Raw genomic sequence first — 25393 nt, 5'->3', positions numbered from 1 at the left:
AGAGACACGACTAATTCTCACTTGACTCACTACATATGGACAATGAAGCACACAAATTCGACAGGGGCAACACATCCATAATCGCACAAGCCAGAGACATGCCAGGGAATTCCTGGAGGCCTGGTATTCCAACTGGAACTGCATCAACAAACATATTGAATTAGACCCTGGTGTACAAACCACTGAGAAACAGAACCGGAAGCAATTCCAACACTCCCAGCAAACCGGGGACAGAACACCAACGCTTCAGCACTGACAATGTTACCTAGCAGGGTGACGAAACATTTGCAACCAAACTCACCAACTTGGGGAGCATGTCTAAAACCTCATTCACAACCCGAGCTACAAATTTTCTTAAAAACCTACAGGGACTACTGTTACAAGCCAGTTAGGAAGGGTGAACTGATTCATTCCTTGTCCCATTTCTCCACTGGTCATAACAAAGTTCAAATTTAGAGAGAGAAAGACATGATACTGCCAATTATATTTATGTCAGACTGTATGTGGATCATTATCAGACATAAGTCAGCCGAGTTTCTAAGTAACAAATGAAGAACTAGTTAATTGCAAAAACATTGCAAAGAGATAAAGATTGGTAACAAAGATTTAAACATACAATTACCCTTCTTGAAAAATAACAAACACAGTCTCGAAACTTGGCGAAAAAATAAAAACCCTAGAAAATGTTATTTTGAAAGTATTTTACTCACAGGCAAAAAAAACTATTTGTGTAGTATTCAAACTTTGGTCTACAGCCAAAGCCATTTAACACATGAACTAGACAGTGGAGCCTTTCTGGATTACTTGTAGCTGACTTTCCTGGAGACAGTGTTGTAGACATTGAATTAGTTTTTAGGAGAATGTTATTATTTTAGGAAGACTTGACTTGCAACGATGAGAACTTCTAGTGAATTCTCATCTCTTTTAGCTTGGAGAGGGACTGGATTTTAGAGAAAAAGAGGGGGCAAAGGCTGAATTTCCAGGCAAGTTCTCTCTCGGAGTCACTGAACCCAAATCTCTGATGTTCCTCCACAGATGCTGCCAGACCTGCCAAGTTTTCTGATTTGATTTGATTTAATTTCCAGCACCTGCAGTTCTTTAGTTTTTGTTTTAAGTTCTCCCTCTGGCTGTGTTAAAATCCAACAGCTTTATTATATTCAAACTGGGTCATGTGACCTCTTCTTGAATACACTGTAGACTTAGTGACTGCAGTTGAGAAGCATATACTGTTTGCAAATCCATCAATTTGTCCTTCTGTAGCCAGTCTATTTTGCTTCACAAAGTACGCTGTCCAAGATATGGATATATTTCTAGTCAATTATATCCTAAAATAATATTTCAGGTAAGGGAAACACAAACAATAGGAAGAGTAGACCATTTGGCCTTTTGAGCCTACCCCTCTATTCAATACGATCTCATCTGATCATCTAATCCATTACCCAGTTCCAACTTTTTCTCCATACCCTTTGATCCCTTTAGCCCTAAGAACTATATCTAAATGCTTCTTGAAATTATAAATTATTCAATGTTTAGACCTCAACTGCTTTCTGTGGCAAAGAATCTCACATGTTCCTACTGTCTGGGTGAAGAAATTTCTATCTCAGTCCTAAATGACCTACCCCATATCCTTAAACTGTGACCTCGTTCTGGACTCCCTGGTCGCCGGGAGCATCGTTCTTGCGTTTACCCTGTCTAGACTTGTTACAATTTTATATAAGAACACCACTCATTCTTCTAAACTCCAGTGAATATAGTCTCTCCTCATACATCAGTCCTGTTACCCCAGGAATCAGTCTGGAGAACCTTCATTGCGCTCCCTCCATTGCCAGAACATTCCTCCTCAGATAAGGAGGCCAAAACTCCACACAATACTCCACTGTGGCCTCACTAAGGACCTGTATAATTGCAGCAAGACATCCCTGCTCCTGGACTTGAATCCTCTCTCTATAAAGGCTGACAAACTATTTGTCTTATCATCTGCATGTTTACTTTCAGTGACTAGTGTACAAACACACCCAGATCTCACTGCACCTTCCCCCTTTGATGATCTATTTCCATTCAGACAATAATTTGCTTTCCTCCTTTTGCTACTGAAGTGGATAACCACACGTTTATCCACATTATACTTCATCTGCCATGCATTTGCCCACTCACTCAACTTGTCCAAATCATACTGACGTATCTCAACATCCTCCTCCCAGCTCACCCTCCAATGCAGCTTTGTATTGTCTGCAAATTTGGAGATATTGCATTTAGCTCCCTCATCAAAATCACTATTGTATATAGCTGGGATCTAAGCACTGAACACTGCAGTACCTCACTGGTCACTGGCTGCCACTTGGGAAATGTCCCATTTATTCCTAATCTTTTGTTTCTTGTCCACCAACCATATCCGTACACTACCTCCAATCCCACGTTTTAACTTTACCTGCTAATCTCTTAGGCAGAACATTATCAAAAGCTTTCTGAAAGACCAAGTAAACCACATCCACTGGCACCCCCTTATCAAGATGTAAATTATCAGCCTTTAATCCCATTTAACTTCCCCAACGCCACTTCCCTTCTAATACATATTTCCTTACATTCCTCCTCTCATTAGACTGCATGTTCCCCAACATTTTTGAGACATTATTTAACTTTTGTGACGACAGACCAAAATATGTATTTAATTGGTCTACCATCTTTTTGTTCCGCGTTATAATTTCCTGTTTCTGATTATCAGGGACCTACCTTTATGTTCACTAATCTTCTTCTCCTCACATACCTTTAGAAGCTTTTACAATCAATTTGTATGCTCCCCTCAAGTTTAATCTCGTACCAATGTAACACTGTTATACATGAGAAGATAAATGTTTTTGAACAGATTCCAAGTCCACACTTTTATTGAGAGCTTTATTTCAGTTAACAGACTCAATAAAACTGACACCCCACCAATTATTAGCTCTCCATACTTACACAACTATTCAGACCCATTTACCCTCAATTAATATATCCACTGCCTGTTTCCTTGTTCTACTAGGTCTCAGGCATCCTTTCAGACCATATTAGATGAAAACACACACCTTCATTGCACCATTGCTTTTCCCGATATATATTTAAACTTTGATATGGGGAATAGGATACAACTTCTAAGTTTGCAGATGATGCAGCTTTGAAGTATAATGAAGACGATTGTGACAGAAATTTTAAAAAAGACAATTTTGGCAGAATCAGGGACTTATGGCAGAATAAATATAATGGAGAAGGGATGCACGGGCTACGAGGGTTAGCAATGGTAAATGCAGGGTTATGGGGATAGGGTAAGGAGCTGGGTCTGGGTGAGAGAGTCTTTGGAGGGCAGATGCGGACTCAATGGGCCAAATGGCATTTTCTGCACTGAAGGGATTCTATGATTCAATGATTGAGTGTCAAGTTATACACTCTGGTAGGAAGAATGAGGAGAGGCATACTGGATCCTGGACTTCGTAAGTCGAAGCAAATAATACAAAGGCAAAGGAGGAATGTTTTTATAAATGCCTCAGCTACAACACTGTGTCTAATTCTGGGCACTACATTGTAGGAATGATGGGAAGACTTTAGAGAAGGTGCAGAATAGAGGAAAATAGTTTCAGGGACGTGGATTATTTCCATTTACTTCAATAGTTTGGACATGATGAAGTAGTTCTCCTTGAAGAGAAGATTGAGAGGAAGTTTGATACAGATGATCAAAATCATGAGGGTTCTAGAGAAATTAGATAGAGAAAAAAATACTCCCCTCAATAGGAGGATCAGAAACCAGATGACACAGTCATGGAGTCATAAAGCACGTAAACAGACCTTTTGGTCCAACTCGTCAATGCCGACCAGGATTCCCAAACTGTACGAGTCCCATTTGCCAGCATTTGGCCCATGTCCCTCTAAACCCCTCCTATTCATGCACCCAAGCAGCTACTTTTTAAAATGTTGTAACTGTACCCACCTCCATCACCTCCTTTGGTAGTTTGTTCCATATGCGCATCACCTTCTGCATGAAAAAGTCGCCCTCATCTGCAAACTTCCTCACCATACCTCCTATATTCACATCCAAATCATTTACAGAAAATGACAAAAAGCAGTGGACCCGCACTGATCCTCACAGCGCACCACTGGTCACAGGCCTCCAGTTCAAAAAACAACCCTCTACCACCATTCTTTGTCTCCTATCTTCAAGCCAATTTTGTCTCCAATTGGATAGCTCCCCTTGGATTGCACGTGATCTAATCTTGCTAACCAGTCTACTATGCAGAACCTTGTCGAATACCTTGCTGAAGTCCATATAGACAACGTCAGTCAAAAGGTTCCAGGCCAGAAGATAAAACTGCAAAAGGGTTAGTTAAAGCTGAGAAAGTTTAAGTTCAGTTGCATGAAGGCTCCAGAAAGACTGTCAGATTCTTCAGACCAGATATTTAAACCACTGTAAAATGAAACCCTAAATGTGTGAACGGGAGGGGATTTCTCTCTGGTGTGAGGACTTTAAAGGTTTTTTTTGGGATAATTGGGACTGTATTTTGTTGGGCGTTTCAAAATCTTTAAACAATGTAAATAGTTTGGTATATTCTATCTTCATTTTTTCTTTGCTATAAATTGCTAAACCTGGAGCTACAGCTTTGCGACTTTACATTTGTGAAAGGCCAGCTGTTTCAAACTAAGGAACAGCAAGATATGAGTTATCAAGCCAGCTTTCAGTCTGGGGTCTGAATTGTCCAGTAATAACATCAGCTGGGATCACAACACATTCCATCCATCACTGACACACACAATGGCAATGGTCTACACCGTGTACAATATGCTCTATAAAACCCTGTCAGAGTTCCTTAGACTGCACTTTATAAACCTATGACCACTTCCATCCAGAAGGACAAGGGCAGCAGATATGTGGAACACCACCCCTGCAACTTCCTCTCCAAGTCACTCACCACCTTGATTTGGAAATATATTACCATCCTTTAGTGTCACGGAGTCAAAATCCTGGAATTCCCTTTCTAAGAGCATTATGTATTACCTACAACGCACAGACTGCAGCAATTCAAGGCAGCAACTCACCACAATCTTCTCAAGGGACAACTACGGATGGGCAATAAATGCTGAGTTTTCTTCCAGTTTGCACATCCAGTAAGTGAATGAAAACAACCCCTTGAGGTTTAAGTGGTGTCTGGTGAATCCACCCACTTTCCATGTGGCCCTGGTATTTTCTCCATAGTTTCAACTGAGCGGAGAGACCAATGAGGTGGACCATAAGATGGCTTGATGTTATGTCAATCCCAAACTCATTCCACTGCCGTACTCTACCAACAGTCTGGATGCTGCTCAAGTATTGGTCTGAAATTTCCCCCAAAGAAAGAATCAAGTTCATCGATAGCCACAGATGAGGTGCTGGAAGACTGGACGTTGGCTAACATGGTGCCACTATTTAAGAAAGGTGAAAAGGAAAAGCCAGGGAACTATAGACCAGTGGTAGACAAGTTGTTGGATGGAATCCGGAGTGACAGGACGTACATGTATTTGGAAAGGCAAGGATTGATTAGGGATAGTCCACATGGCTTTGTGCGTGGGAAATCGTGTCTCATTAATTTCAGTTTCTTGAAGAAGTAACAAAGAGAATTAATTGATAAGGGCAGAGTGGAGCACGTGATCTATATGGACTTCAGCAAGGCAAATGACAAGATTCCTCATGGTTACCTGGTTAGCAAGGTTAGATCACATGGAATACAGCGTGAACTAGCTATTTGAATACAGAACTGGATGCAAGGTAGAAGACAGAGGGGATGGTGGAGGGTTGCTTTGCAGACTGGAGGCCTGTGACCAGTCGTGTGCCACAAGGATCGGTGTTGGGTTCACTGTTTCTCATCATTTATATAAATAATTTGGATGTGAACATAGGAGGTATGGTTAACAAGTTTACAAATGACACCAAAAATGGAGGTGCAACGGACAGGGAAGAAGGTTACCTCAGAGTTACAAAGGGATCTTGATCAGATATGGGCTGAGGAGTGGTAGATGGAGTTTAATTTAGATAAATGTGAGGTGCTGCATTTTCAAAACGCAAATCAGGGCAAGACTTATACACTAAATGGTAAGGTCCTGGGGAGTGCTGCTGAACAAAGGGACCTTGGAGTGCAAGTTCAGAGCTCCTTGAAAATGGAGTCACAGGTAGATAGGATAGCAAAGGCGGTGTTTGTATGCTTGCCTTTATTGGTCAGTGCATTGAGTATAGGAGTTGGGAGGTCATGTTACTGCTCTGCAGGACATTGGTTAGGCCACTTTTGGAGTACTATGTTCAATTCTGGTCTCCCTGCTATAGGAAGGATGTTGTGAAACTTGAAAGGGTTCAGAAAAGATTTACAAGGACGTTGCCAGGGTTGGAGGGTTTGAGCTATAGGGACAGGATGAATAGGCTACTTTCCCTGGAGCAGAGGCTGAGGGGTGACCTTGTAGAGGTTTATAAAATCATGAGGGGCATGGATAGGGTAAATACCCAAGGTCTTTTCCCCGGGGTGGGGGAGTCCAAAACTAGAGGGCATAGGTTTAAAGTAAGAGGGGAAAGATTTCAAAGGGACCTAAGGGGCAACTTTTTCACGCAGAGGGTGGTGCATGTATGGAATGAACTGCCAGAGGAAGTGGTGGAGGCTGGTACAATTACAATATTTAAAAGGCATCTGGATGGGTTTACAAATAGGAAGGGTTTAGAGGGATATGGGCCAAATGCTGGCAAATGGGACTCGATTAATTTAGGATATCTCGGTCGGCATGGAAAAGTTAGACCAAAGGGTCTGTTTCCGTGCTGTACATCACTATGACTCTAACAGCCTCTGAGCCAACCACTCCCCATGCTATTCCACTGATTTTCATCTGTATCTTCTCCTGAGCACTAGGTCAGCTCGTCACTGGGTGGGAACTATTCCACCAGAAACTAATCCTCAAATCAAATGTGGGGAGCTCGTCCCAGCAACTGAAACACCAGCACCAACCTGCTCACTGAGCTCCAAAGGCCACCAATAAGGAGAGACCGTTGTGTGGTGGTAATGTCACCTAACTGGCCATCCAGAACTCTAGGGCTTTGGGTTTGAATCTGGAATAAAGAGTGACCGTGTAACCACTATGTTAACTGTCTTAAAACAAAAACACCTGGTTCACCAATGACCCTAAGGATGGAAATCTGACATCCTGACTCAGTTTGACTCCAGATGCACAGCAATGCAGTTGAACCCCAGCTGTCCTGAAGGCAATAAATGCTTGCCCAGACAGTGAAACGACACCCAGTGAATGAATAATAATAACCCATTCAGAAAAGTGGGAAATGTCTTTCAGTGGTGCAGGTTGTGTCCCTTGAACCTTGGAAGAAATTGAAGCCAAGTCTTGGTTACCAATTCAACAAAGTTATCCTCATAACGACACCACATCCACAATGATTGGTTTAAACAGTTACTTTATAGACATGCTCCTGGTTGGGCTGTTTTTGGTTGGATGGTTGCCCAGTTTTGAGTTATGAGATCTGTTCTGAATCTAGTCCGTTTGGCACAGTGATTGTGCAAGGCAACGCAATGGAGAGTATACCTCAGTGTGAAGACGAGTTCATTCATTTGCAAGATCATTCCTACCAATACTGTCATTGACAAATGCGTATAACAATGAGTGGATTGATGAATTCCCTCTTGTCAGTTCCTTCATCACCTGGCACAGGGCCCCAAAGCAGCACATGGGTCCCTCGCAACGAGGTCAGCCCGGTCACTAATGATAATGATACCGAGTTTTGCTAAATCTTACATGTTTTGAGGGTTCCCATCTCTGCCAACCTTCCAGACAGTGAGTTCCAGACCCCCACGACCCTCTGAGGGGCAAAAAAAGATTTTCTTCAACTCCGCCGACACCTGCTCTTTAAAACTGTGCCCCGGTCACTGACCCCTCTGTCAAAGGGAAAATGTTATTCGACCGTCTGCCCTGTCTATGCCCCTTACAAATTTGTAGACCTCAATCAGATCGTATGTGTGTGCATGTGCACGCATTGGTTGGTGTGTTTTTTTTAATTCATCCATGGGACAAGAAGTCTAAAGCAATTGGCAAAGGTGACATAAGAAAATAATTGTTTTTAATACAGAAACAATTTAGAATTTACTATCTGGAAGAGGGGTGAAAGCAGATTAATTTGTGGCTAACGAAAGAGAACTGGCTATATCCAGGAAGATGAACATTTCTAGGGCTACTGGCAAACAGTGGAGAACCGGGGACAGTTGAATTGCTCTTTCAGAGAGCTGGCAATAATAACTAACATGGAACCCAAGAAGGGAATTTGGGTAATCCAATGTTTTAGTGGGATTTTCTCTTTCTTTATTCTTTCATGGGATGCGGATATCGCTGGCAAGACCAGCAACTGTTGCCCATCCCTAATTATTGAACTCTTTGGCTCACTAGACCATTTCAGGACACAGTTAAGAGTCAACTACAATGTTGAGAGTCTGGATTCACTTATATGCCAGACTGGGAAATGATGGGTATTTATAACAATGATAGTTCTCATAGTCACCATTACTGATGAGTTTTCAACTCCATATTTTATTAATTAATTTTAAATCCATTACTGCCAGGGTGGAACTGAATCAAGATCATTAGCCTGGACCTCTACATTACTATTCCAGTGTCAATATCACTGTGACCATCTCCCTTTAAAATGGGTTGAGGGAACAGGAGATGGGCTTAATGGAAAAGATTGCTCAGAGAAGGGATACAGAACAAACTAGAGTTAAAGGCTAGAACAAGGGGAGGAATATCTAGCAAGAACATGCCTTTCCCACAAAAGTACTAATTTCAAATGGAAAAAAAAAGTACTGAAGTGGATTGCTTTTAAAACAGGTTATCCACATCACATGAAAGCTTCTTTCCTTTGTGATGTATGTAGTGATCAATATGGCCCATTTCCCAAAGACAATGTATTAATCATCTTTAGAGCACCTTTTTCAACTTGAATGGAGGCAAGCAGCTTTCTTTCTGCCACCTGCCAACGTACCTTGCTTCTGAGTTCGCTCCTGATTAAACCAAGGGGAACCCAGAACAGTACTGCACAGGAACGGACCCTTTAGCCCATGATTTTGTGCCAAAAAATGACACCAAAATTAAACTAATCCCTTCTGCCTGCCCATGGTTCATATCCCTCCACTCCTTTTATATTCATGTGCTTATCTAAAAGCCCCTTAAATGCCCCTCTTGTATCTGCCTTCACCAATACCCCTGGCAGCATGTTCTAGATGCCTACCACTCTCCACGTGAAATATTTGCCCCTCATATCTCCTTTGAATTTTCCCTCTCTCACCTAAAATGCATGCCGGTTAGTATCAGATATTTCAACTCTGGGAAAAATATTCTGACCATCAATCCTATCTATGCATCTCATTATTTTATAGACTTCTGTCAAGTCTCCCCTCAGCCTCCGCCACTCTAGAGAAAACAATCCGAGTTATACTAGCCTCTCCTTATAGCTAGGCAGCATATAGGCAAACCTCTTCTGCACCCTCTCCAAAGCCTCCATATCCTTCCTGTAATGTGGTGACCAGAATTGAATGCAATACTCTAAATGTGGCTAACCAAAGTCTTATAAAGCTGCAACATGACATCCTGACTTCTGTACTCAGTTCACTGACCAATAAAGGAAAGCGTGCCATACGCCTTCTTTACCACCCTACTTGTGTGGCCACTTTCAGGGAGCTTTGGACTTGAACCCCAAGATCCCTCTGTACATCAATGCTGTTCAGGCTCCTGCCATTAACTGTACACTTTTCCTTAATATTTGATCTGGCAGCAGCTCACACTTACCTGGATTAAACTCCATCTGCCATTTCTCCGCTCATATTTTCAACTGATCTATATCCCACTATATCCTTTGACAACCTTCTATGCTATCCAAAACTCCACTGATCTTTGCATTGTCTCCAAACTCACTAACCCACCCATCTAAATTTTCATCCAAGTCATTATATCACAAGCAGCAGAGATCCCAGTATGGATCCCTGAGGAATACCAGTAGTCACGGACCTCCAGCCTGAAAAACACCCTTCCACCACTACCCTAAACCTTCTTTGGGCAGGCTAATTCTGAATCCATGCAGCCAAGTCACTGTGTATCCTAATGTATCTTAATCTTCTGGATGGGTCTACCATGAGGGACCTTGTCAAAAGCCTCACTAAAATCCATGCAGGCAATATCCACTGCACTGCCGTCATTGATCACAGCGACATCTCAAAAAATTCAATCAAATTAGTAAGACATGACCTGCCCTGCACAAAGCCATGCTGACTGTTCCTAAATAGGCCAAGCATTTCCAAATGTGCGTAAATCCGAGCCCTATGAATTCTCTCCAATTGGTTCCCCAACCACCAATGTGAGACTCACCAGTCTAGAGTTTCTTGGATTATCTATATTTCCCTTCATGTACAGAGGAACAACACTAGCTACTCGCCAGTCCTCCATGACCTCTCCAGTGGCTAATAAAGATACAAAGGCACCAGCAATCTCCTCTCTTAATGTGGGGTAGATACCAACTGGCCCTGCATCTTATTTACCTTAACGCTCTTCAAGAGACCCAACACCACTTCTTTCTTGATCTCAAAATGCTCTAGCATATTAGCATGCGCCACACTAATCTCACCATCCTCCATATCCTCCTCCTGGGTGAATACCGACATTTAGGATCTCACCCACACCCTCTGCCTCTAAGCACAACCTCCCTCCTTTATCCTTGAGCAGACCTACCTTCTCCCTAGTTATCCTCGTGTTTTTCATGTATGTATAGAATGCCTTGGGATTCTCTTTAACCCTGCCGAGGTCGTTTCATGGCCCCTTCTTACTCGCCTAATTCCCTCTGAGTTCTTTCCTGCTTTCTTTATATTCCTCACAGGCCCTGTCTGATTTTAGCTTCCTAGACCTTACACATGCTTCTTTTTTACCGGTTGACTAAATTTGCAACCTCCCTCATTATCCAAGGGTCCCGTACCTTGCCCCTCTTGTCCTTCCTCCTTGCTGGAAACGCCGGTCCTGAACTCTCATCAGCAGGTCTTTAAATAATTCCCATGTGTCAAATGTGGACTTGTCTAATAACAGCTCCTCCCAATTAATACTCCCTCGCTCCTTGCATAGCACTGACAGCTTGCCCTTCCGCATTTAGTACTTTCCCACAAGATCCTGACTTAGCCTAATTTACAGCTATCTTAAAACTTAAGGAGTCGCGATCACAGTTTTCAAAATGCTTTCCCAATGCAAGGTCAGTCACCTGGCTAGGCTCATTAGCCAGTTAGTTTAAAATGGCACCTCCTCTAGTTGGACTGTCCACATACTGTTTCAAGAAATCCTCTTGGATGCACTTTACAAATTCTGCCCTGTCTAAGCCTCTTGCTCTAAGGGAGTCCCAGTCACTATTGGGGAAGTTAAAGTTATCCACTATAACAACTCGGTTGTACCTGGTTTCCATCTAGTGATTAATTGTGGACATTTTACTAGGGATGGACAATAAATGCTAGCCAGCCAGTGAATTAAAATTACATAACTGGTGACTCTGGATTCAAATCCATATCCTACCAGTCCGTGAGCTCATACAATGATGCAAACACATCTGTAATGTGGAGCTTTAACCATGCCTCTTCTGTTTTATTGTTATCATTTAAACTTTCCTCTCATTTCCCTTAAAACTGCAAATGCATTCAAGTAAACATTTCCTCTGACCTACATCATTATGCTGAAAGAAACCATCTCAAAATTGTGAAACTCATTGGCTCTCCCACAGTTCGTCCTTCCTCTTATGATATGCAAACTCCAATTCTGACTTCACTCCGTCACTACTTCTATACCTACAAGACTTCCTTTCCTTTTTATTTAACCTTGGTGATTGCACTTTTGTAAAGATTAGAATGTAACACAGGAATCCACATAGCTTTGCTGGTTGGGCAGAACAGTGAAGTGACCTCAAGATCTAAACAAGTTGGTTTTGGCAAAGGTGGGATCCAGGTGGAGTGATAAATCTTAAACTCTGTATGGGTGTACTCATACTTTTGTATGGAAAAGTGAGAAACTGGAGCGTGTGTCTTGATTGTCTTGCATCAGGCACAGGCAGTTACCCAGAGCTCCCACAAATAAATGTCTTATTTTTATTATTCATGAGTATGTTTACTTGACTGCTTAGAAAAGATCCAATTTAACCAATTGTAATTCCCAAAATATCCTGCAGCATTATTCCAACAACTTTGATTTCACAATTTTTAAAAAATCTAACACTGAAGCTATTGAATAACTCAACTACATACATAGATTTGCATTTTATATCATTGCATTTTATTTCAGTATTTCAATTTCTGACTGTACCCATAACTCTGGGTATGAAAGAATCTTCTCTTACCTTGGAAGTATTCTGTCAGGAAGTCTATATGCAGGAATAGATACAGGCAATTTTTGCATTTGTCTGGCATACTCAAAAAGACCCAACAAATTGTGAGAGTACAATTGGGAAGCTTTTCCTAAAAAAAAGTAAAAGAAAACACTGTTCAGGCATACTATATGATTTGAAAAATCAAATTTCATCCACTCATTTCATCAGATAACTAGACATTGCTCGATAAGGAATTCTTGGTTTGTATATTTATTTTTGAATTAATTCCATTTACTCCTTGACCCTTGTGATTGTCAATTATTATGTGGCGGTGTAGGTAGGTTTTTCATTGTGATCATTTGGAAGTGGGCTTCTTCTTGAAAAGTTGCATCCAAAAGTGCTTCCAAAAATAGTAGAAAGATAGGGATGTCAGATCTTTGATGCGGTACAATGAAAATGCAATAGTACATGTTCAAATCAGCACGATGTGCAACTTTGAGGGAAGTTTGGAAAGGAACTTGGAGATGATGGATTCCCATGCACCCGCTGCTCCTGGAGATTCTTGTTAGCACAAGTGCACAGAACGTGCTACCAAGAAAGGTGGGTGTGATCTTAAACTGATCTCACATAAACATAAACATTATCATTATCATAAGATGCGTCATTGTGTATGCAAAGCGACCTGGCAGAGGCAATGCAAGTCAGAAGTGTCCCTGAGCTCCAAACAAAATTCTTAAGGAGCTGAAGTGGTGTAAGAGTTGGTCCCATCCTGCTCAAAGGAGCGGAAACGTCCATGCATTGTAATTATTTTACATGACTTCTACAACTGGTACACAAAGAAAACTGCCCTTGAAATATCCAGCCTGGAATCAACAAAAATGTTCCTTAAATGAAAAGCCAGGAACAAATCACATGCCCTTTACAGTGTCCTAATTATGAACATTTTAAAAACCTATTCCAGCCTATCTGCCAAGATATTTGCACTTCTCCAATTCTGGCCACTCGTTCATTCAGATTTTAACTGCTCCATCATTGAGGGGAGGCAATGGCCTAGTGGTATTATCACTGGACTGTTAATCCAGAGATCCAGATAACGTTCTGGGGACCCAGGTTCGAATCCCGCCACAGCAGATGGTGGAATTGGAATTCAATAAAATATATGGAATTAAGAATCTAACGATGACCATGGAACCATTGCTGATTGTCAGAAAAACCCGTCTGGTTCGCTAATGTCCTTTAGGGAAGGAAACTGCCATCCTTGCCTGGTCTGGCCTACATGTGACTCTAGACCCACAGCAATGTGGTTGACTCTAAACTGCCCTCTGGGCAATTAATGCTGCCTGGTCAGCAATGCCCTCATCCCGTGACTGAATAAAGAATAAAAATAAAGAAATCATTTGTAGCAGTGCAGTCAATGGTCAAGGGCTGACGCTCTGGAAGGCAGTCATCCACTCTCTTTCATTCCACTTACTTTAGAGTATTTAGTGAAGGAAAACTTTCATCCTCACTTGATTTGGCTGACATATGACTCCAGCAATGTAGTTGATTCTCACCTGCCTGCTGAAACTGTTAGCAAGCAACTCAGTTGTATCAACCATCAGAAAGTTTCCAAACACCAATGAAACCTGAGAGACTACATGGCATCAACCAAAACAATGGAAATGACATCAGCGAACACAGCCCTAGTGACCGTGCAAAGTCCTTACTAACTGGGAGCTAGCATCTACATTGGGTGAATGGTCTAACAAACTTGTCAAGCAACAGCCCAACTCAACCAGACTCATGGAATCATACACTATACACAACGTCCCACACAACACTATCACAAATCCTGACATGTCCTGTTCTACCAGCATGATAAACCCAGCAGAGCTGGTGGCACAGTGGTATACAGTTGATAGGGAGTTACCCTGGAAGTCCTCAACACCGATTCCAAACACCATGAAGTCGCATGACCTCAGGTAAAACACGGGGAAGAAAATCTCCTGCTGATTGAACTGAAATTGAACAGTCAGTGGTACAAATCTGTACTCCTGTGTTAAATGTTACTTGGAGGAAACATGGACGATGCGCTCTGGGCAGAGGACTTCAATGTCCACCACCAGCAAGAGTGGTTCAGTAGCACGACTACCAACCAAGAATCGCTTAGCTTAGTTGGCTGGTTTACAATGCAGAATGACACCAACTATATGGATTCAACTCCCACATTGGCTAAGGTCACCACGAAGATCCCACTTCTCAACATTTCCCCTCACCTGGTTAAACCATCATCACTAGTCTGTCTCATGAAGCACTGAGTGGATGATCCATCTCGGCCTCTTCAGAGGTCCACAACATCATAGATGCCAGTCTTCAGCCAATTTGATTCACTCAACATGATATCAAGAAACTGTTGGGAGACACTGCAAAAGCCTGACACCATTCTGGCAATAGTACCGAAGACTTGTGCTCCAGAACTTACCACACCCTTGGCCAAGATGTTCTAGTACAGCTCAAGCAGTGGTATCTACCCGACAATGTGAAAAATTGTTCAGATATGCGCTATACACAGAAAACAGGACAAATTTAACTTAGCCAATTACTGTCCCATTAGTCTAATCTCGATTCTTAGTGTGGAAAGTGTCATTAACACAGCTATCTGGCAGCATCTGCTCAGCAATAATCTGCTCACTATGGGTTCCAGTTTGGTTTCCATCAAGGCCACTCAGTTCCTGACCTCTTTGGAGCCTTGGTTCAAATGTGGACAAAAAAGCCGAATTCCAGACACGAAGTCAGTATTGCAGCTCTTCACATCAAGACTGCATTTGACAGAGTGCGGCATCAAGAAGCCCTAGCAAATCTGCAGTCAATGGGTATTAGGGTTCAGTGGTTGTCAGAGGTCAGTAACCTCAGACCTAGGACATCACTACAGAAGTTGCTCAGGGTAGTGCCCCAGGTCCCATCAATTTCAGTTGCTTCATCAACGAACTTCCCTCTATCATAAAATAGGTGGTGTAGTGGAGCGTAGTAGAGTACAATGGGACCTTGATCAGATGGGCCCATGAGTGGCAGTTGGAGTTTAATTTAGATAAATGTGAGGTATTGCATTTTGGTAAGGCTAACCAGGGGAGGACTTGTACAGTTAATGGTAGGGCCCTGGGGAGTGCTGCCAAACAAAGAGACCTAGGGGTGCAGGTGCACAGCTCCTTGAAAGTAGAGTCGTAGGGAGGTAGGGTGGTGAAAAAGGTTGTGAAGATGGTGATTGGCACCCTTGCTTTCATTGGCCAGAACACTGAGTATAGGAGCTGGGACGTCATGTTGTGGTTGTACAAGACATTAGTGAGGCCACTTTTAGAATACTACATACAATTCTGGTCGCCCTTCTATAAGAAAGATATTGTTAAATTTGACAGGACGCAGAAAAGATTTACAAGCATGTTACCAGGACTGGAGGGTTTGAGTTACAGGGATAGGCTTACACATATTTCCCTGGAGCATTGGAGGCTGAAGGGTGACCTTATAGAGGTCTATAAAATCATGAGGAGCATAGATGAGGTGAACAGTCAAGATCTTTGTCTTGGGGTGGGGGGTGGGTGGAAGTCCAATATTAGAGTGCTTGGGTTTAAGGTGAGAGGGGGGAAGATTTAAAAGGACGTGAGGGGTAACTTTTTCATGCAGAGGGTGGAGTGTGTATGGAACAAGCTGCCAGAGGAAGTGGTGGAGGTTGGTACAATTACAACATTTCAAAGGCATCTGGATGAGTATATGAATAGGAAGGGTTTAAGAGAGACATGGGCCAAATGCTGGCAAATGGGACTACGTCAGATTGGGATGTCTGATCAGCACAAACATGCTGTTAACTCTATGATTCTATGACTTTGAAGTCAGGAGTGGGGAAGTTCACTGACAATTACATAATGTTCAGCACCATTTGTGAATGCTCACATTTCTCAGCAGTTCATGTCCAAACACAGCAAGATCTGGACAATAACCAACATTGGACTGATAAGTGGCAAGTAGCATTCACACCACACAAATGTCAGGCAATGACCATCTCCAATGAGAAATAGTCTAATCATCTGCAGCAGTTTAAGGAGGCAGTTCACAACCACTTTCTCAAAGGCAACTAGAGATGGGCAAGAATTATTGGTCCAGCCAGTGATGTCCCACAAGTGAATAAAAATAATTTAACTACACAGCCATCTCTCCTGCTCCCAGGTGTAAATCTCTTTCTGGTCTCTAACTGGCCCTGCTACTCCTTTCACTGCCTTTTACTATTTATATGCCCACAGAAAACTTTGGGACACCTTTTCTCATAATTCCTTTTTGCTTCTCTTATTTCCTTTTTCACCTCCCCCCAAGCCTTCAGTGTATTTTCTGCCTTACATCTGTCATAAGCACACTTTTTCTTTCTAATATTAATTTCTACCCGTTTGTCATTCAGGAAACTCTGGATTTGTTTGTCCTCCTTTCCTATTTTATGAGAATATTCAAAGAACAAAGAATAGAGAACAAAAAACAATGTAGCACAGGCTCTTTGGCCCAGCATGACTGTGCCAACACATGATGCCTTTCTAAACTAAAAACCTTTTGCCTCTATGCAGTCCGAATTCCTTTAATCCCTGCCCATTCGTATGTCTGTCTCTTAAACACTGTTTTCTATCTGCCTCCTCCACTATCTCTGGCAGTGCATTCCTGGCACTTACCATCCACTACGTATAAACTTGCCTCTTTCATCTCCTTTACACTTACCTTCTTTCACTTTAAACCTATGTCCCCTAGTAACTGACATTTCTACATTGGGAAAAGGACTCTAACTATCCATTCTATCCATGCCTCTCATGATTTTGTAAACTTCTATCAGGTTGCCCCTCATCCTATTAAGGATGTTAATCTGGTTGTTTTCCAGACCAGTTGACAGATAGCTAAATAGTGCTCCCCAAAAGGTCAGTGCTAGAACCATTACTACTTTCAATAATGTGTATATATAAAATATCTATATCTACACGTTACAAGTAACAACTGTAGATAATATCAACTATAGAGATGCAACCAGTGAGGATGAGATCAATTGCAACAGTACATAGATGGGCTAGCAGAATGGGAAGACAAGTGCAGATGGAATTTAATACAGATAAGAGTGATTTTGATTTTAGAATGAAAAAAAGAGGTAATTTATAATTAATTATGCAGTTCTGAATTGTGTGCAGGGACGGAGACACTTGGGGATTCATGTGCATAGATCTCCTAAAGTGGAGAGAACAGTTAGCAAAGCTTATGGGACCTTGGAATTTATAGATATCAAGTATCAAGCAAATATGCTGAACATTCATAAATCTCTGGTTAGGATTGAAATATCACATTACACCATGTTCTGATCATCACACTTGAAGAATGTGAAGGTGCCTGAGATGCTGCAAGGGAAATTTAACAGAACAATTCCAGGGACGTTATCCACAAGTTTAGGCTGGAGTAGCTGGCATTGGACTTCTTTGAGAAAGGTAGATGAGAGACAATTTGATAGAGGTGTACAAAATTATAACCAGTTAGATAGGTTAGACAAAAAAAAAGGTTGTTCCCATTAACTATTGGTATAAGGATTAGGGACACAGATTTAAGATTCTGGATAAGAGATACAGTGAAGATGAGAAAGATATCAACTTTCTAAGCACTTAGTCGTGATGACTCCAAACTCATGACTACAAAGGTAGCGTAAACCAAAATGATCAAATTATTTCAAAAGAAAATTGCAAAGGCACTTCGGGAAATTAACTTGTAGGGCCAAACGGAATACAAGAGAGGAACGGGACTGAAAGGGTTACTCCACCCAGAGCCCGCATGGACTCAATGGACCAAATGACCTCGTTCTGGCCCATAACGACTATAACTAGATCTTAAAGTAAGAGTATATCTTGTAAAATACTACATACAAGTTGTATAAAACTCTTTATGTTGCAAAGAAACTTCTTTTGTGTCTCATACAAAATAACTGTTGAAGTGGTTTACATGATTTCAGATATCAAAAAGTTTTATGGGACTTACCAGATATTGAAAGCAATGCATTGTTCATCACATACAGCCATGAACACCTTCTTTGGACAAGCTAAAATAAAAACAAACTTACGATGAAATACATTGAGCAGTTTAAAGATTAAGCTGTAAAGGATGTACTTCTCCCCTCAGAAAAGCAAGCTAATTTGTTTGTGATCTATTTGAATACACAGTTTAATTTTCAAGTAGGACTCTGCAAAGTACATCAACATATTTTCATTGATATAAGCAAGGAATTAAATATTAAGATAGCAAGAACTGCAGATGCTGGAGTCAAAGACAACACAGCAGGCCAGGCAGCATCAGAAGAGCAGGAAAGTTGACGTTTTTGGTTCGGAAACCTTCTTCAGAAATGGGGAGGAGGAAGGGAGCTCGAAAATAGAGAGAAGAGGGTGAGGCTGGGAAAGGTAGGTGGGATAGTGATAGGTAAACGCAGATAGGGAGTAGTGGGGATTGGTTAGTGGGACGGGTGGGGCGGATAGGTGGGACAGAAGATGAACAGGCTGTGTCAGGTCAAGGAGGCAGGGATGAGGCCAGGAATGGGGAGATTTGAAACTGGTGAATTTCATGCTTAGGCCATTGGGCTGCAGGCTCCTGAGGCGGAATATGAGATGTTGCTCCTCCAGTTTGCGGGTGGTGTCATTGTGACACTGTAGGCCACCCAGGATGGACATGTCACCCAGGGAGTGGGAGGGGTGAGTTAAAATATTAAGCATTATTTGGAATAATTAAACTAAGAAAAAGAATGAACTTTACCTGCTCCATTGATGTTTCATGTAATTCATTAAGGTTTAAAGTGTAAATGCCTTCTTCAGCACCAAATATGAGGTACTGATCTAAAGGGAGAAAACATTAAATAACTAAATTAAAAAGCAAAAGGACAAAAACTTCTAATTTTTGTTCCAGAAACAACAATTACCTCTCGTGTCTGGATTAATCCATGATGTTGCACAGTGAATTTTCAAAGGGCAACCATTGAAAACCTTAGAGAAACAAGCACCCATCTGAACAACAAAAAAAATTTGAAATTACTTAAAATAGCACTGCATTGGTTACTTTACATAATAGGATTGCAAAATAAAAAAAAACCACCAGTAGACATTCTCTTTTCAATGGGAGCAGGGCTGTTTAATCCCTATAGAAGGGCTATTTTGCCGAATTTGTTCCTTTTTTACTTAATAAAATCAAACATTTCACAAAGAAATACCACAATAAATAATGCACAACTTTTTAAATAGCAATCACGCTGTTTAATTTTACAATTATCACAGCAATGATAAGAAATGTGAAATTGGAATTTTTTAAAACCACAATCACGGCAAAAGTCTTTTGCAATTAGTGTTGTTTAATTCTCATCCACCATGCTAGGACTATGCATTACAGCATGTTACTGGTTAAATGATCACTTCTGTATTTGGATTCCTACAACGCCTACTTCCAGCTTTTACCTTTTCTGGCTGCAAATTTATTTGATAATGTGGTATTACCACCTAAAAAAATCAGAACAAAATAATATGAACTATATTCCCATTTAAAACTTGCTTATTTCGCATCAAATTTTGTAATTTCTTTAGAAATGATATACATTTTGATGATTTTTTATTACTGTCAGAATCTGCAGATTCTGGACTAATACCTTGTGTTTTGTCATTTGCTATTACATGAACTTTTATTAAAGCAGCGTTCAAGGGTTTCTCATTTATAGTCATCCTTCACGTCTTTTTACATTTAAATTGTCCTGTTCCTCCTCCTCATAAAGAACATAAGAACTAGGAGCAGGAATAGGCCATCCAGCCCCTCGAGCCTGCCCCGCCATTCAATAAGATCATGGCTGACCTTTTTGAGACTCAGCTCCACTTACCCGCCCGCACACCATAACCCTTAATTCCTTTACTGTTCAAAAATTTATCTCGTCTTGCCTTAAACACATTCAGTGAGGTAGCTTCAACCGCTTCACTGGGCAGGGAATTCCACAGATTCACAACCCTTTGGGTGAAGAAGTTCCTCCTGACCTCAGTCCAACATCTGCTTCCCTTTATTTTGAGGCTAGGCCCCCTAGTCCTAGTTTCACCTGCTAGTGGAAACAACCTCTCTGCCTCCACCTTATCTATTCCCTTCATAATCTTATATGTTTCTATAAGATCTCCCCTGCCTAAACTGCCTTCTTCAACCATAATCCAATCTTTTTGCAGTCAATTAAATTCCATGTTCCATCGGATCACAACCCTTGGTCCAAACAACTTCCAGTCCTTTCAAAACAAAACAATGGATCACATCTTGCTCTCCCTCAGGAAGGAAATCCAACTCATATTAATCAAAATCTTGAAGGACAGATTTCTTCATGCCTCTCAAAGCTAATCAACAATTATCAGCTCCTTAATGGACACACACGTGTTTATTTCTATCTCAATGTTCTTTATTTTCTCAAACCTCCAATTGAAATCTGCACCCTTTCCATTTCCATTGCTGATTTTCAAAATCTTGGCTTGTTCTCTCATGCCAAAAAGTAGTCTTAATCCTGAAATGCTTTCAAGTCCCTTTGAAGACCAAGGCCACTCGACTTGAAAATTACTCTACATTTTAACATTCTGCTTGCAGTCCCAGTCCCAGTCCCAGGTTACAAGATAAAGACTAATATCCAATTGAAACCTCTCAATTCTAGCTTGCTGTACCTTGCAATGCAATTGAGTTTTTTTTTTAATATTCATTTGTACTGTTTAAATCAGCAAACGTAAATAGCCTAACATTCTTGGGGACAGGGTGTTCCATTGTTTGCAAAAGTCAACTGTTCAAAAGGCTGCATTTAATCCTACCAGGGAATAACTGCAGAACTTGTCACAAGGTTTCCAACAATGTTCCCTCTAAACTGCACTGTTATAGGGTCTCTTAAGGTTTTAGAGTAGATTTGTAGCTCGGATTTTGGATGTTGTAGTTGGTTGGCTCGCCGAGCTGGTTCGTTGTTTCGCAGATGTTTCGTTACCATGCTCGGTAGCATCAGTGCAGCCTCCGATGAAGCACTGTTGTGTTTTCCCACCTGTTATTTAAACTCTGGTGTCCGTTGAACTGGATTACCTCACTTCCGGTTTTCCTTTGCAGTGGAGTGTATCCATTGTCTCGGAATACCTGGATGTCATGGTAGAGTGCAGGACAAAATGGAGAATTCCTAACAAAGGTACACAGGAAAGCCACACACACTGATCAAGTACTGAATTTCAACAGCAACCACCCTAACACACACAAACGAAGTTGCAGGAGAACATTATTTAAACGGGCAACAACACATTGCAGCAACACAGAGCTATGCCAAGAAGAAGAGTACCTCTTCCAGGTATTCAGAGACAATGGATACCCGAAAAACTGGGTCAAAAGATGCCTATTACTCAAACAACACCAGGAAGATACTACACGCCCCGACACACTCATCACGCTACCTTACATCAGGAACACATCTGAACTGACCACAAGACTTCTACCACCACTAGGCATCAGACTAGCACACAAACCCACATCAACTCTACGACATCTGCTCACCCAAACCAAAGACCCACTACCCACTATGAACAGGACCAATGTCATAAACAAGATTCCCTACAGAGACTATGACAAACATTACACCAGACAAACAGGAAGGAAATTAACAAGGGTACACGTACATCAATTGGCTACAAAAAGACATGACCAATACTCACTCATCTCTATCCACATGGAGAAGCGGAATCACCAATTTGACTGGGACAACACAAAGATCCTGGGACAATCAAAGCATAGGCAAGCACAAGAATTCCTAGAAGCCTGGTACTCCACGAAGAAGGCCATCAACAAACACTAGAGCTCGACCCCATTTACATTCCACTGTGAAGGAAAACCGGAAGTGAGGTAATTCAGCTCAACGGACTCCAGAGTTTAAATAACAGGCGGGAAAACACAACGGCACTGCATCGGAGGCTGCACCGATAATGTTACCAAGCACGGTAACGAAACATCTGCGAAACAACGAACCAGCTCAGCGAGCCAACCAACTACAATAGGGTCTCCACAGCCAACTGGTGTGTGAATGCACTGACTTCTAATTCCACAAATCACCACCACGCCTCTTCAGGTCTGTACAGTGGCAGATAAAAAAAAAAAGGAACACAGGCTTTTAGTAGGTCACTCAGAACAGTTCAAGAGTTATTGAATAGTGAAATGGACAGAGGCAGTTGCAGGAGTGGGTTGCTACCTGGGGCAACTGGTTAATGAGGTATTTAGGAACAGCAAGAAGAGATTCCATCCCAAAATATTACTGCTGTAGAAGGATCCAAGTAGTTAGGAATCTGGAGAAGCTTTGGGAGTCAGTGGACATATCTAAGTGTTCAGTTCAGGGCTCAGGAAAATTCCTGGGAGTTATCAGAGCATGGAGGAGGCCCTTTTTAGATGAATAATTCAGTAATGCAGAGAACTGGGTGAAAGTAGCCCAAAGCAATATTTGCTTGGTGGAACAGAGCAAGATTAGAGCTCAAGAAATGCAGGGCAGCACTGGCTTTTTACAAAAAAAAACTGGAGTTGGACCTGTGAGTAGGTGCTGGAATGCAGTTTCAAAAATCTAGAGGATTGTAGTTCCTAGAAGAGGATGAAGTACTAGAACACGAGCAGTCATCAAGGTAGTCTCCCATGGAGTTGTATTTGAGAGAGTTCCAACATGGATCTTGTTAAGAATTGGAATTCCTTGTAAAATTTTTAAAAAGTGACTTGATGACTCAATGTCAGAAACATCTGAAAGGATCATGAGAAATCCATGGATCTGTCCTGACTTTATTTGTTATTTGAGTCACTCTGTGTGGTGTTGAACAACTTGTCCGTATTTACCTAAGGTTAGTTCTGGATGTTAGAACAGTAATGCAATCCATAATTCTAAATTTGCAAAGTTTAGTACTGTTTGTTCAAAACTGTGGAATCCTGTGGCTTTATTTCCTAGGCAAATAGAGAAAAACTGCTGAAAGCTGCAACAAACGGGACTTAAGGGTTTTTGCATACAAAACACAAAGACAGCACACAAGTACAGCAGGTAATCAGGAAAGTTAGTGGAATGTTGGCCCTTATCTGAACAGGGTTCGAGTACAAGAGTAGGCAAGTATTACTGCAACTGTACAAGGTGCTCATGCAACCACATCTGGAGTACTGTGCTCAGTATTGATCTCCTTATTTAAGGAAAAGTATCATTTGCATTGGAGACTGTCCAATTTGCAAAGGTTAAACAGTCTCTACTCACTGGAGTTTGGGACAATGAGAGGTAATCAGGGTAAATGCTGAGAGATGTTTCCCCTCATGGGAAAGTCTAGGACCAGAGAGTGAAAGGAGGAGCAAATTCTTCTTTCAGAGGATCGAGTGTCTTTGGGACTCTACCACAAAAGTGCTGTGGGGGCAGAGTCCTTGTAAACATTGAAGGCCGAGATAGATGGATTCTTGATCAGTCCGGGAATCAAGGGTTACGGGGAAAATGCAGGAAAAGTATACTTGAGGAATGTTGGATCAGCCATGATCTTATTGAACGACGGACCAAGCTCGATTGGCCAAACAACCTACATCTCTTCCTATTTATTATGTTCTTGCTAAATACCTGAGTTCTCAAGTTGTGTCTACATTAACAAGTTAGTGGCCCATAAAATAAATTTGATAGTCTAACCCTGAATCAGAACAAGCTGCATACTAAATTTTTGTGACTCATTTAGCAGGACTCTCAGATTACTGTGCACCATAAAGTTCTGCAATCTCTTTCTATTTAAATACAAAAGTCTTTCTATTTTTTCTGCCAAAGTGGACAGGTTCACACATTCCCTCATTATACTGCAGAGCCAGATTGTTATGAAAATAAAAGCAAAATACTGCAGATGCTGAAAATCTGAAATAAAAAAAAGTCGATGAATTAAGTATTTGTGGAGAGAGAAACAGAGTTATTTCTAGAGGCTAGTAGGTCTCTACTTCAGAACTTGAAAGGGGCTGGAAAATGGCATTTTCTGTGCGTGGACTGAGTGAGGAGGAACAGATGGTGATGGTGCCCAGAACAAAGGATGAAGGGAATGCTGACGGAGGAGGGGGAGGCAATGGCCTAGTGGTATCATCACTGCACCGTTAATTCAGAGACCCAGATAACAAATGGCAGATGGTGGAATTTGAATTCAATAAATTAAGAATCTAGAGATGACCGTGAATCCATTGTCAATTGTCAGAAAAACCCATCTGGTTCACTAATGTACTTTAGGGAAGGAAACTGCCATCTTTACCCAGTCTGGCTTACATGTGACTCCAGAGTCACAGCAATATGCTTTACTCTTAACTGCCTTCTTGGCAATTAGGGATGGGCAATAAATGCTGCCTAGCCAGCGACGCCCCTCATCCTGTAAACGAATAAGATAAAGAAAAGTTATAGAGAGGTAAAATAGGTGTGAAAAGGACAAAACGGGTTCTCTCTGCTGAGAGAAAAGCAAACACGTCAGAATAGGGGGGTTGTTGCGGTTGTAATCTGAAATGGAGAACAGGTCATTCCCTGAAGTTGAACTCAAATGTGTTGAGTCCTAGAGGACATAAAGTACCTAGCGGAATTTGAGATGTTGTTTCATCCGCTTGCGTTGAATTAAACACTGTAGCAGGTCCAGCATGGGAATGTTAGTATGTGAGCAAAATGGTTCACTGAAATGACAAGCAATTGGGAGGTCAGGGTCATTCCTACAGACAGATTGGAGGTGCTCTGCAAAGTGGTCACCAAGTCTGCATTTAATCTCACAAATGTGAAGGAGACTGCCTTGTCAGCAATGAATCCTGCAGACTTCATTGAAAGAAGCACAAGTAAAATGCAATTTCACCTGAAAGGGGAGTTTAAGCCTTGGACATTGTAGAGGGAGGAGGTGAAAGGGCAAGTGTTACACTTTTTGCAACTGCATGGCACAGTGCAATGAGGAGTGAGGAAGAATTAGGAATGATAGAGAAATAGACCAGAATGTCATGAGGGGGGGGGGGGGGGGG

At 41.6% G+C, this 25393-nt stretch overlaps 1 protein-coding gene across 8 annotated transcripts in view; it reads right to left on the bottom strand.

Annotated features, from left to right (window-relative positions):
* The window catches only part of map4k3a (mitogen-activated protein kinase kinase kinase kinase 3a), a 215666-nt gene that overhangs the window by 16467 nt on the left and 173806 nt on the right, over positions 1-25393 (bottom strand). For all 8 annotated transcript variants that reach the window (XM_048600826.1, XM_048600828.1, XM_048600829.1 and 5 more), the window contains 4 exons: positions 19314-19398; positions 19151-19230; positions 18386-18446; positions 12395-12512 (listed from right to left, as the gene is read on the bottom strand). In XM_048600826.1, coding sequence (XP_048456783.1) covers positions 12395-12512; positions 18386-18446; positions 19151-19230; positions 19314-19398 — 344 coding nt within the window. The remainder of the gene's footprint in view (positions 1-12394; positions 12513-18385; positions 18447-19150; positions 19231-19313; positions 19399-25393) is intronic.

Source organism: Rhincodon typus, chromosome 9 (genome assembly GCF_021869965.1).
Source record: "Rhincodon typus isolate 14 chromosome 9, sRhiTyp1.1, whole genome shotgun sequence".
In the NCBI taxonomy this organism is placed as follows: domain Eukaryota; kingdom Metazoa; phylum Chordata; class Chondrichthyes; order Orectolobiformes; family Rhincodontidae; genus Rhincodon; species Rhincodon typus.
The sequence above is the reverse complement of the archived record's forward strand: the minus strand, read 5'-3'. Positions and strand labels throughout refer to the sequence as shown.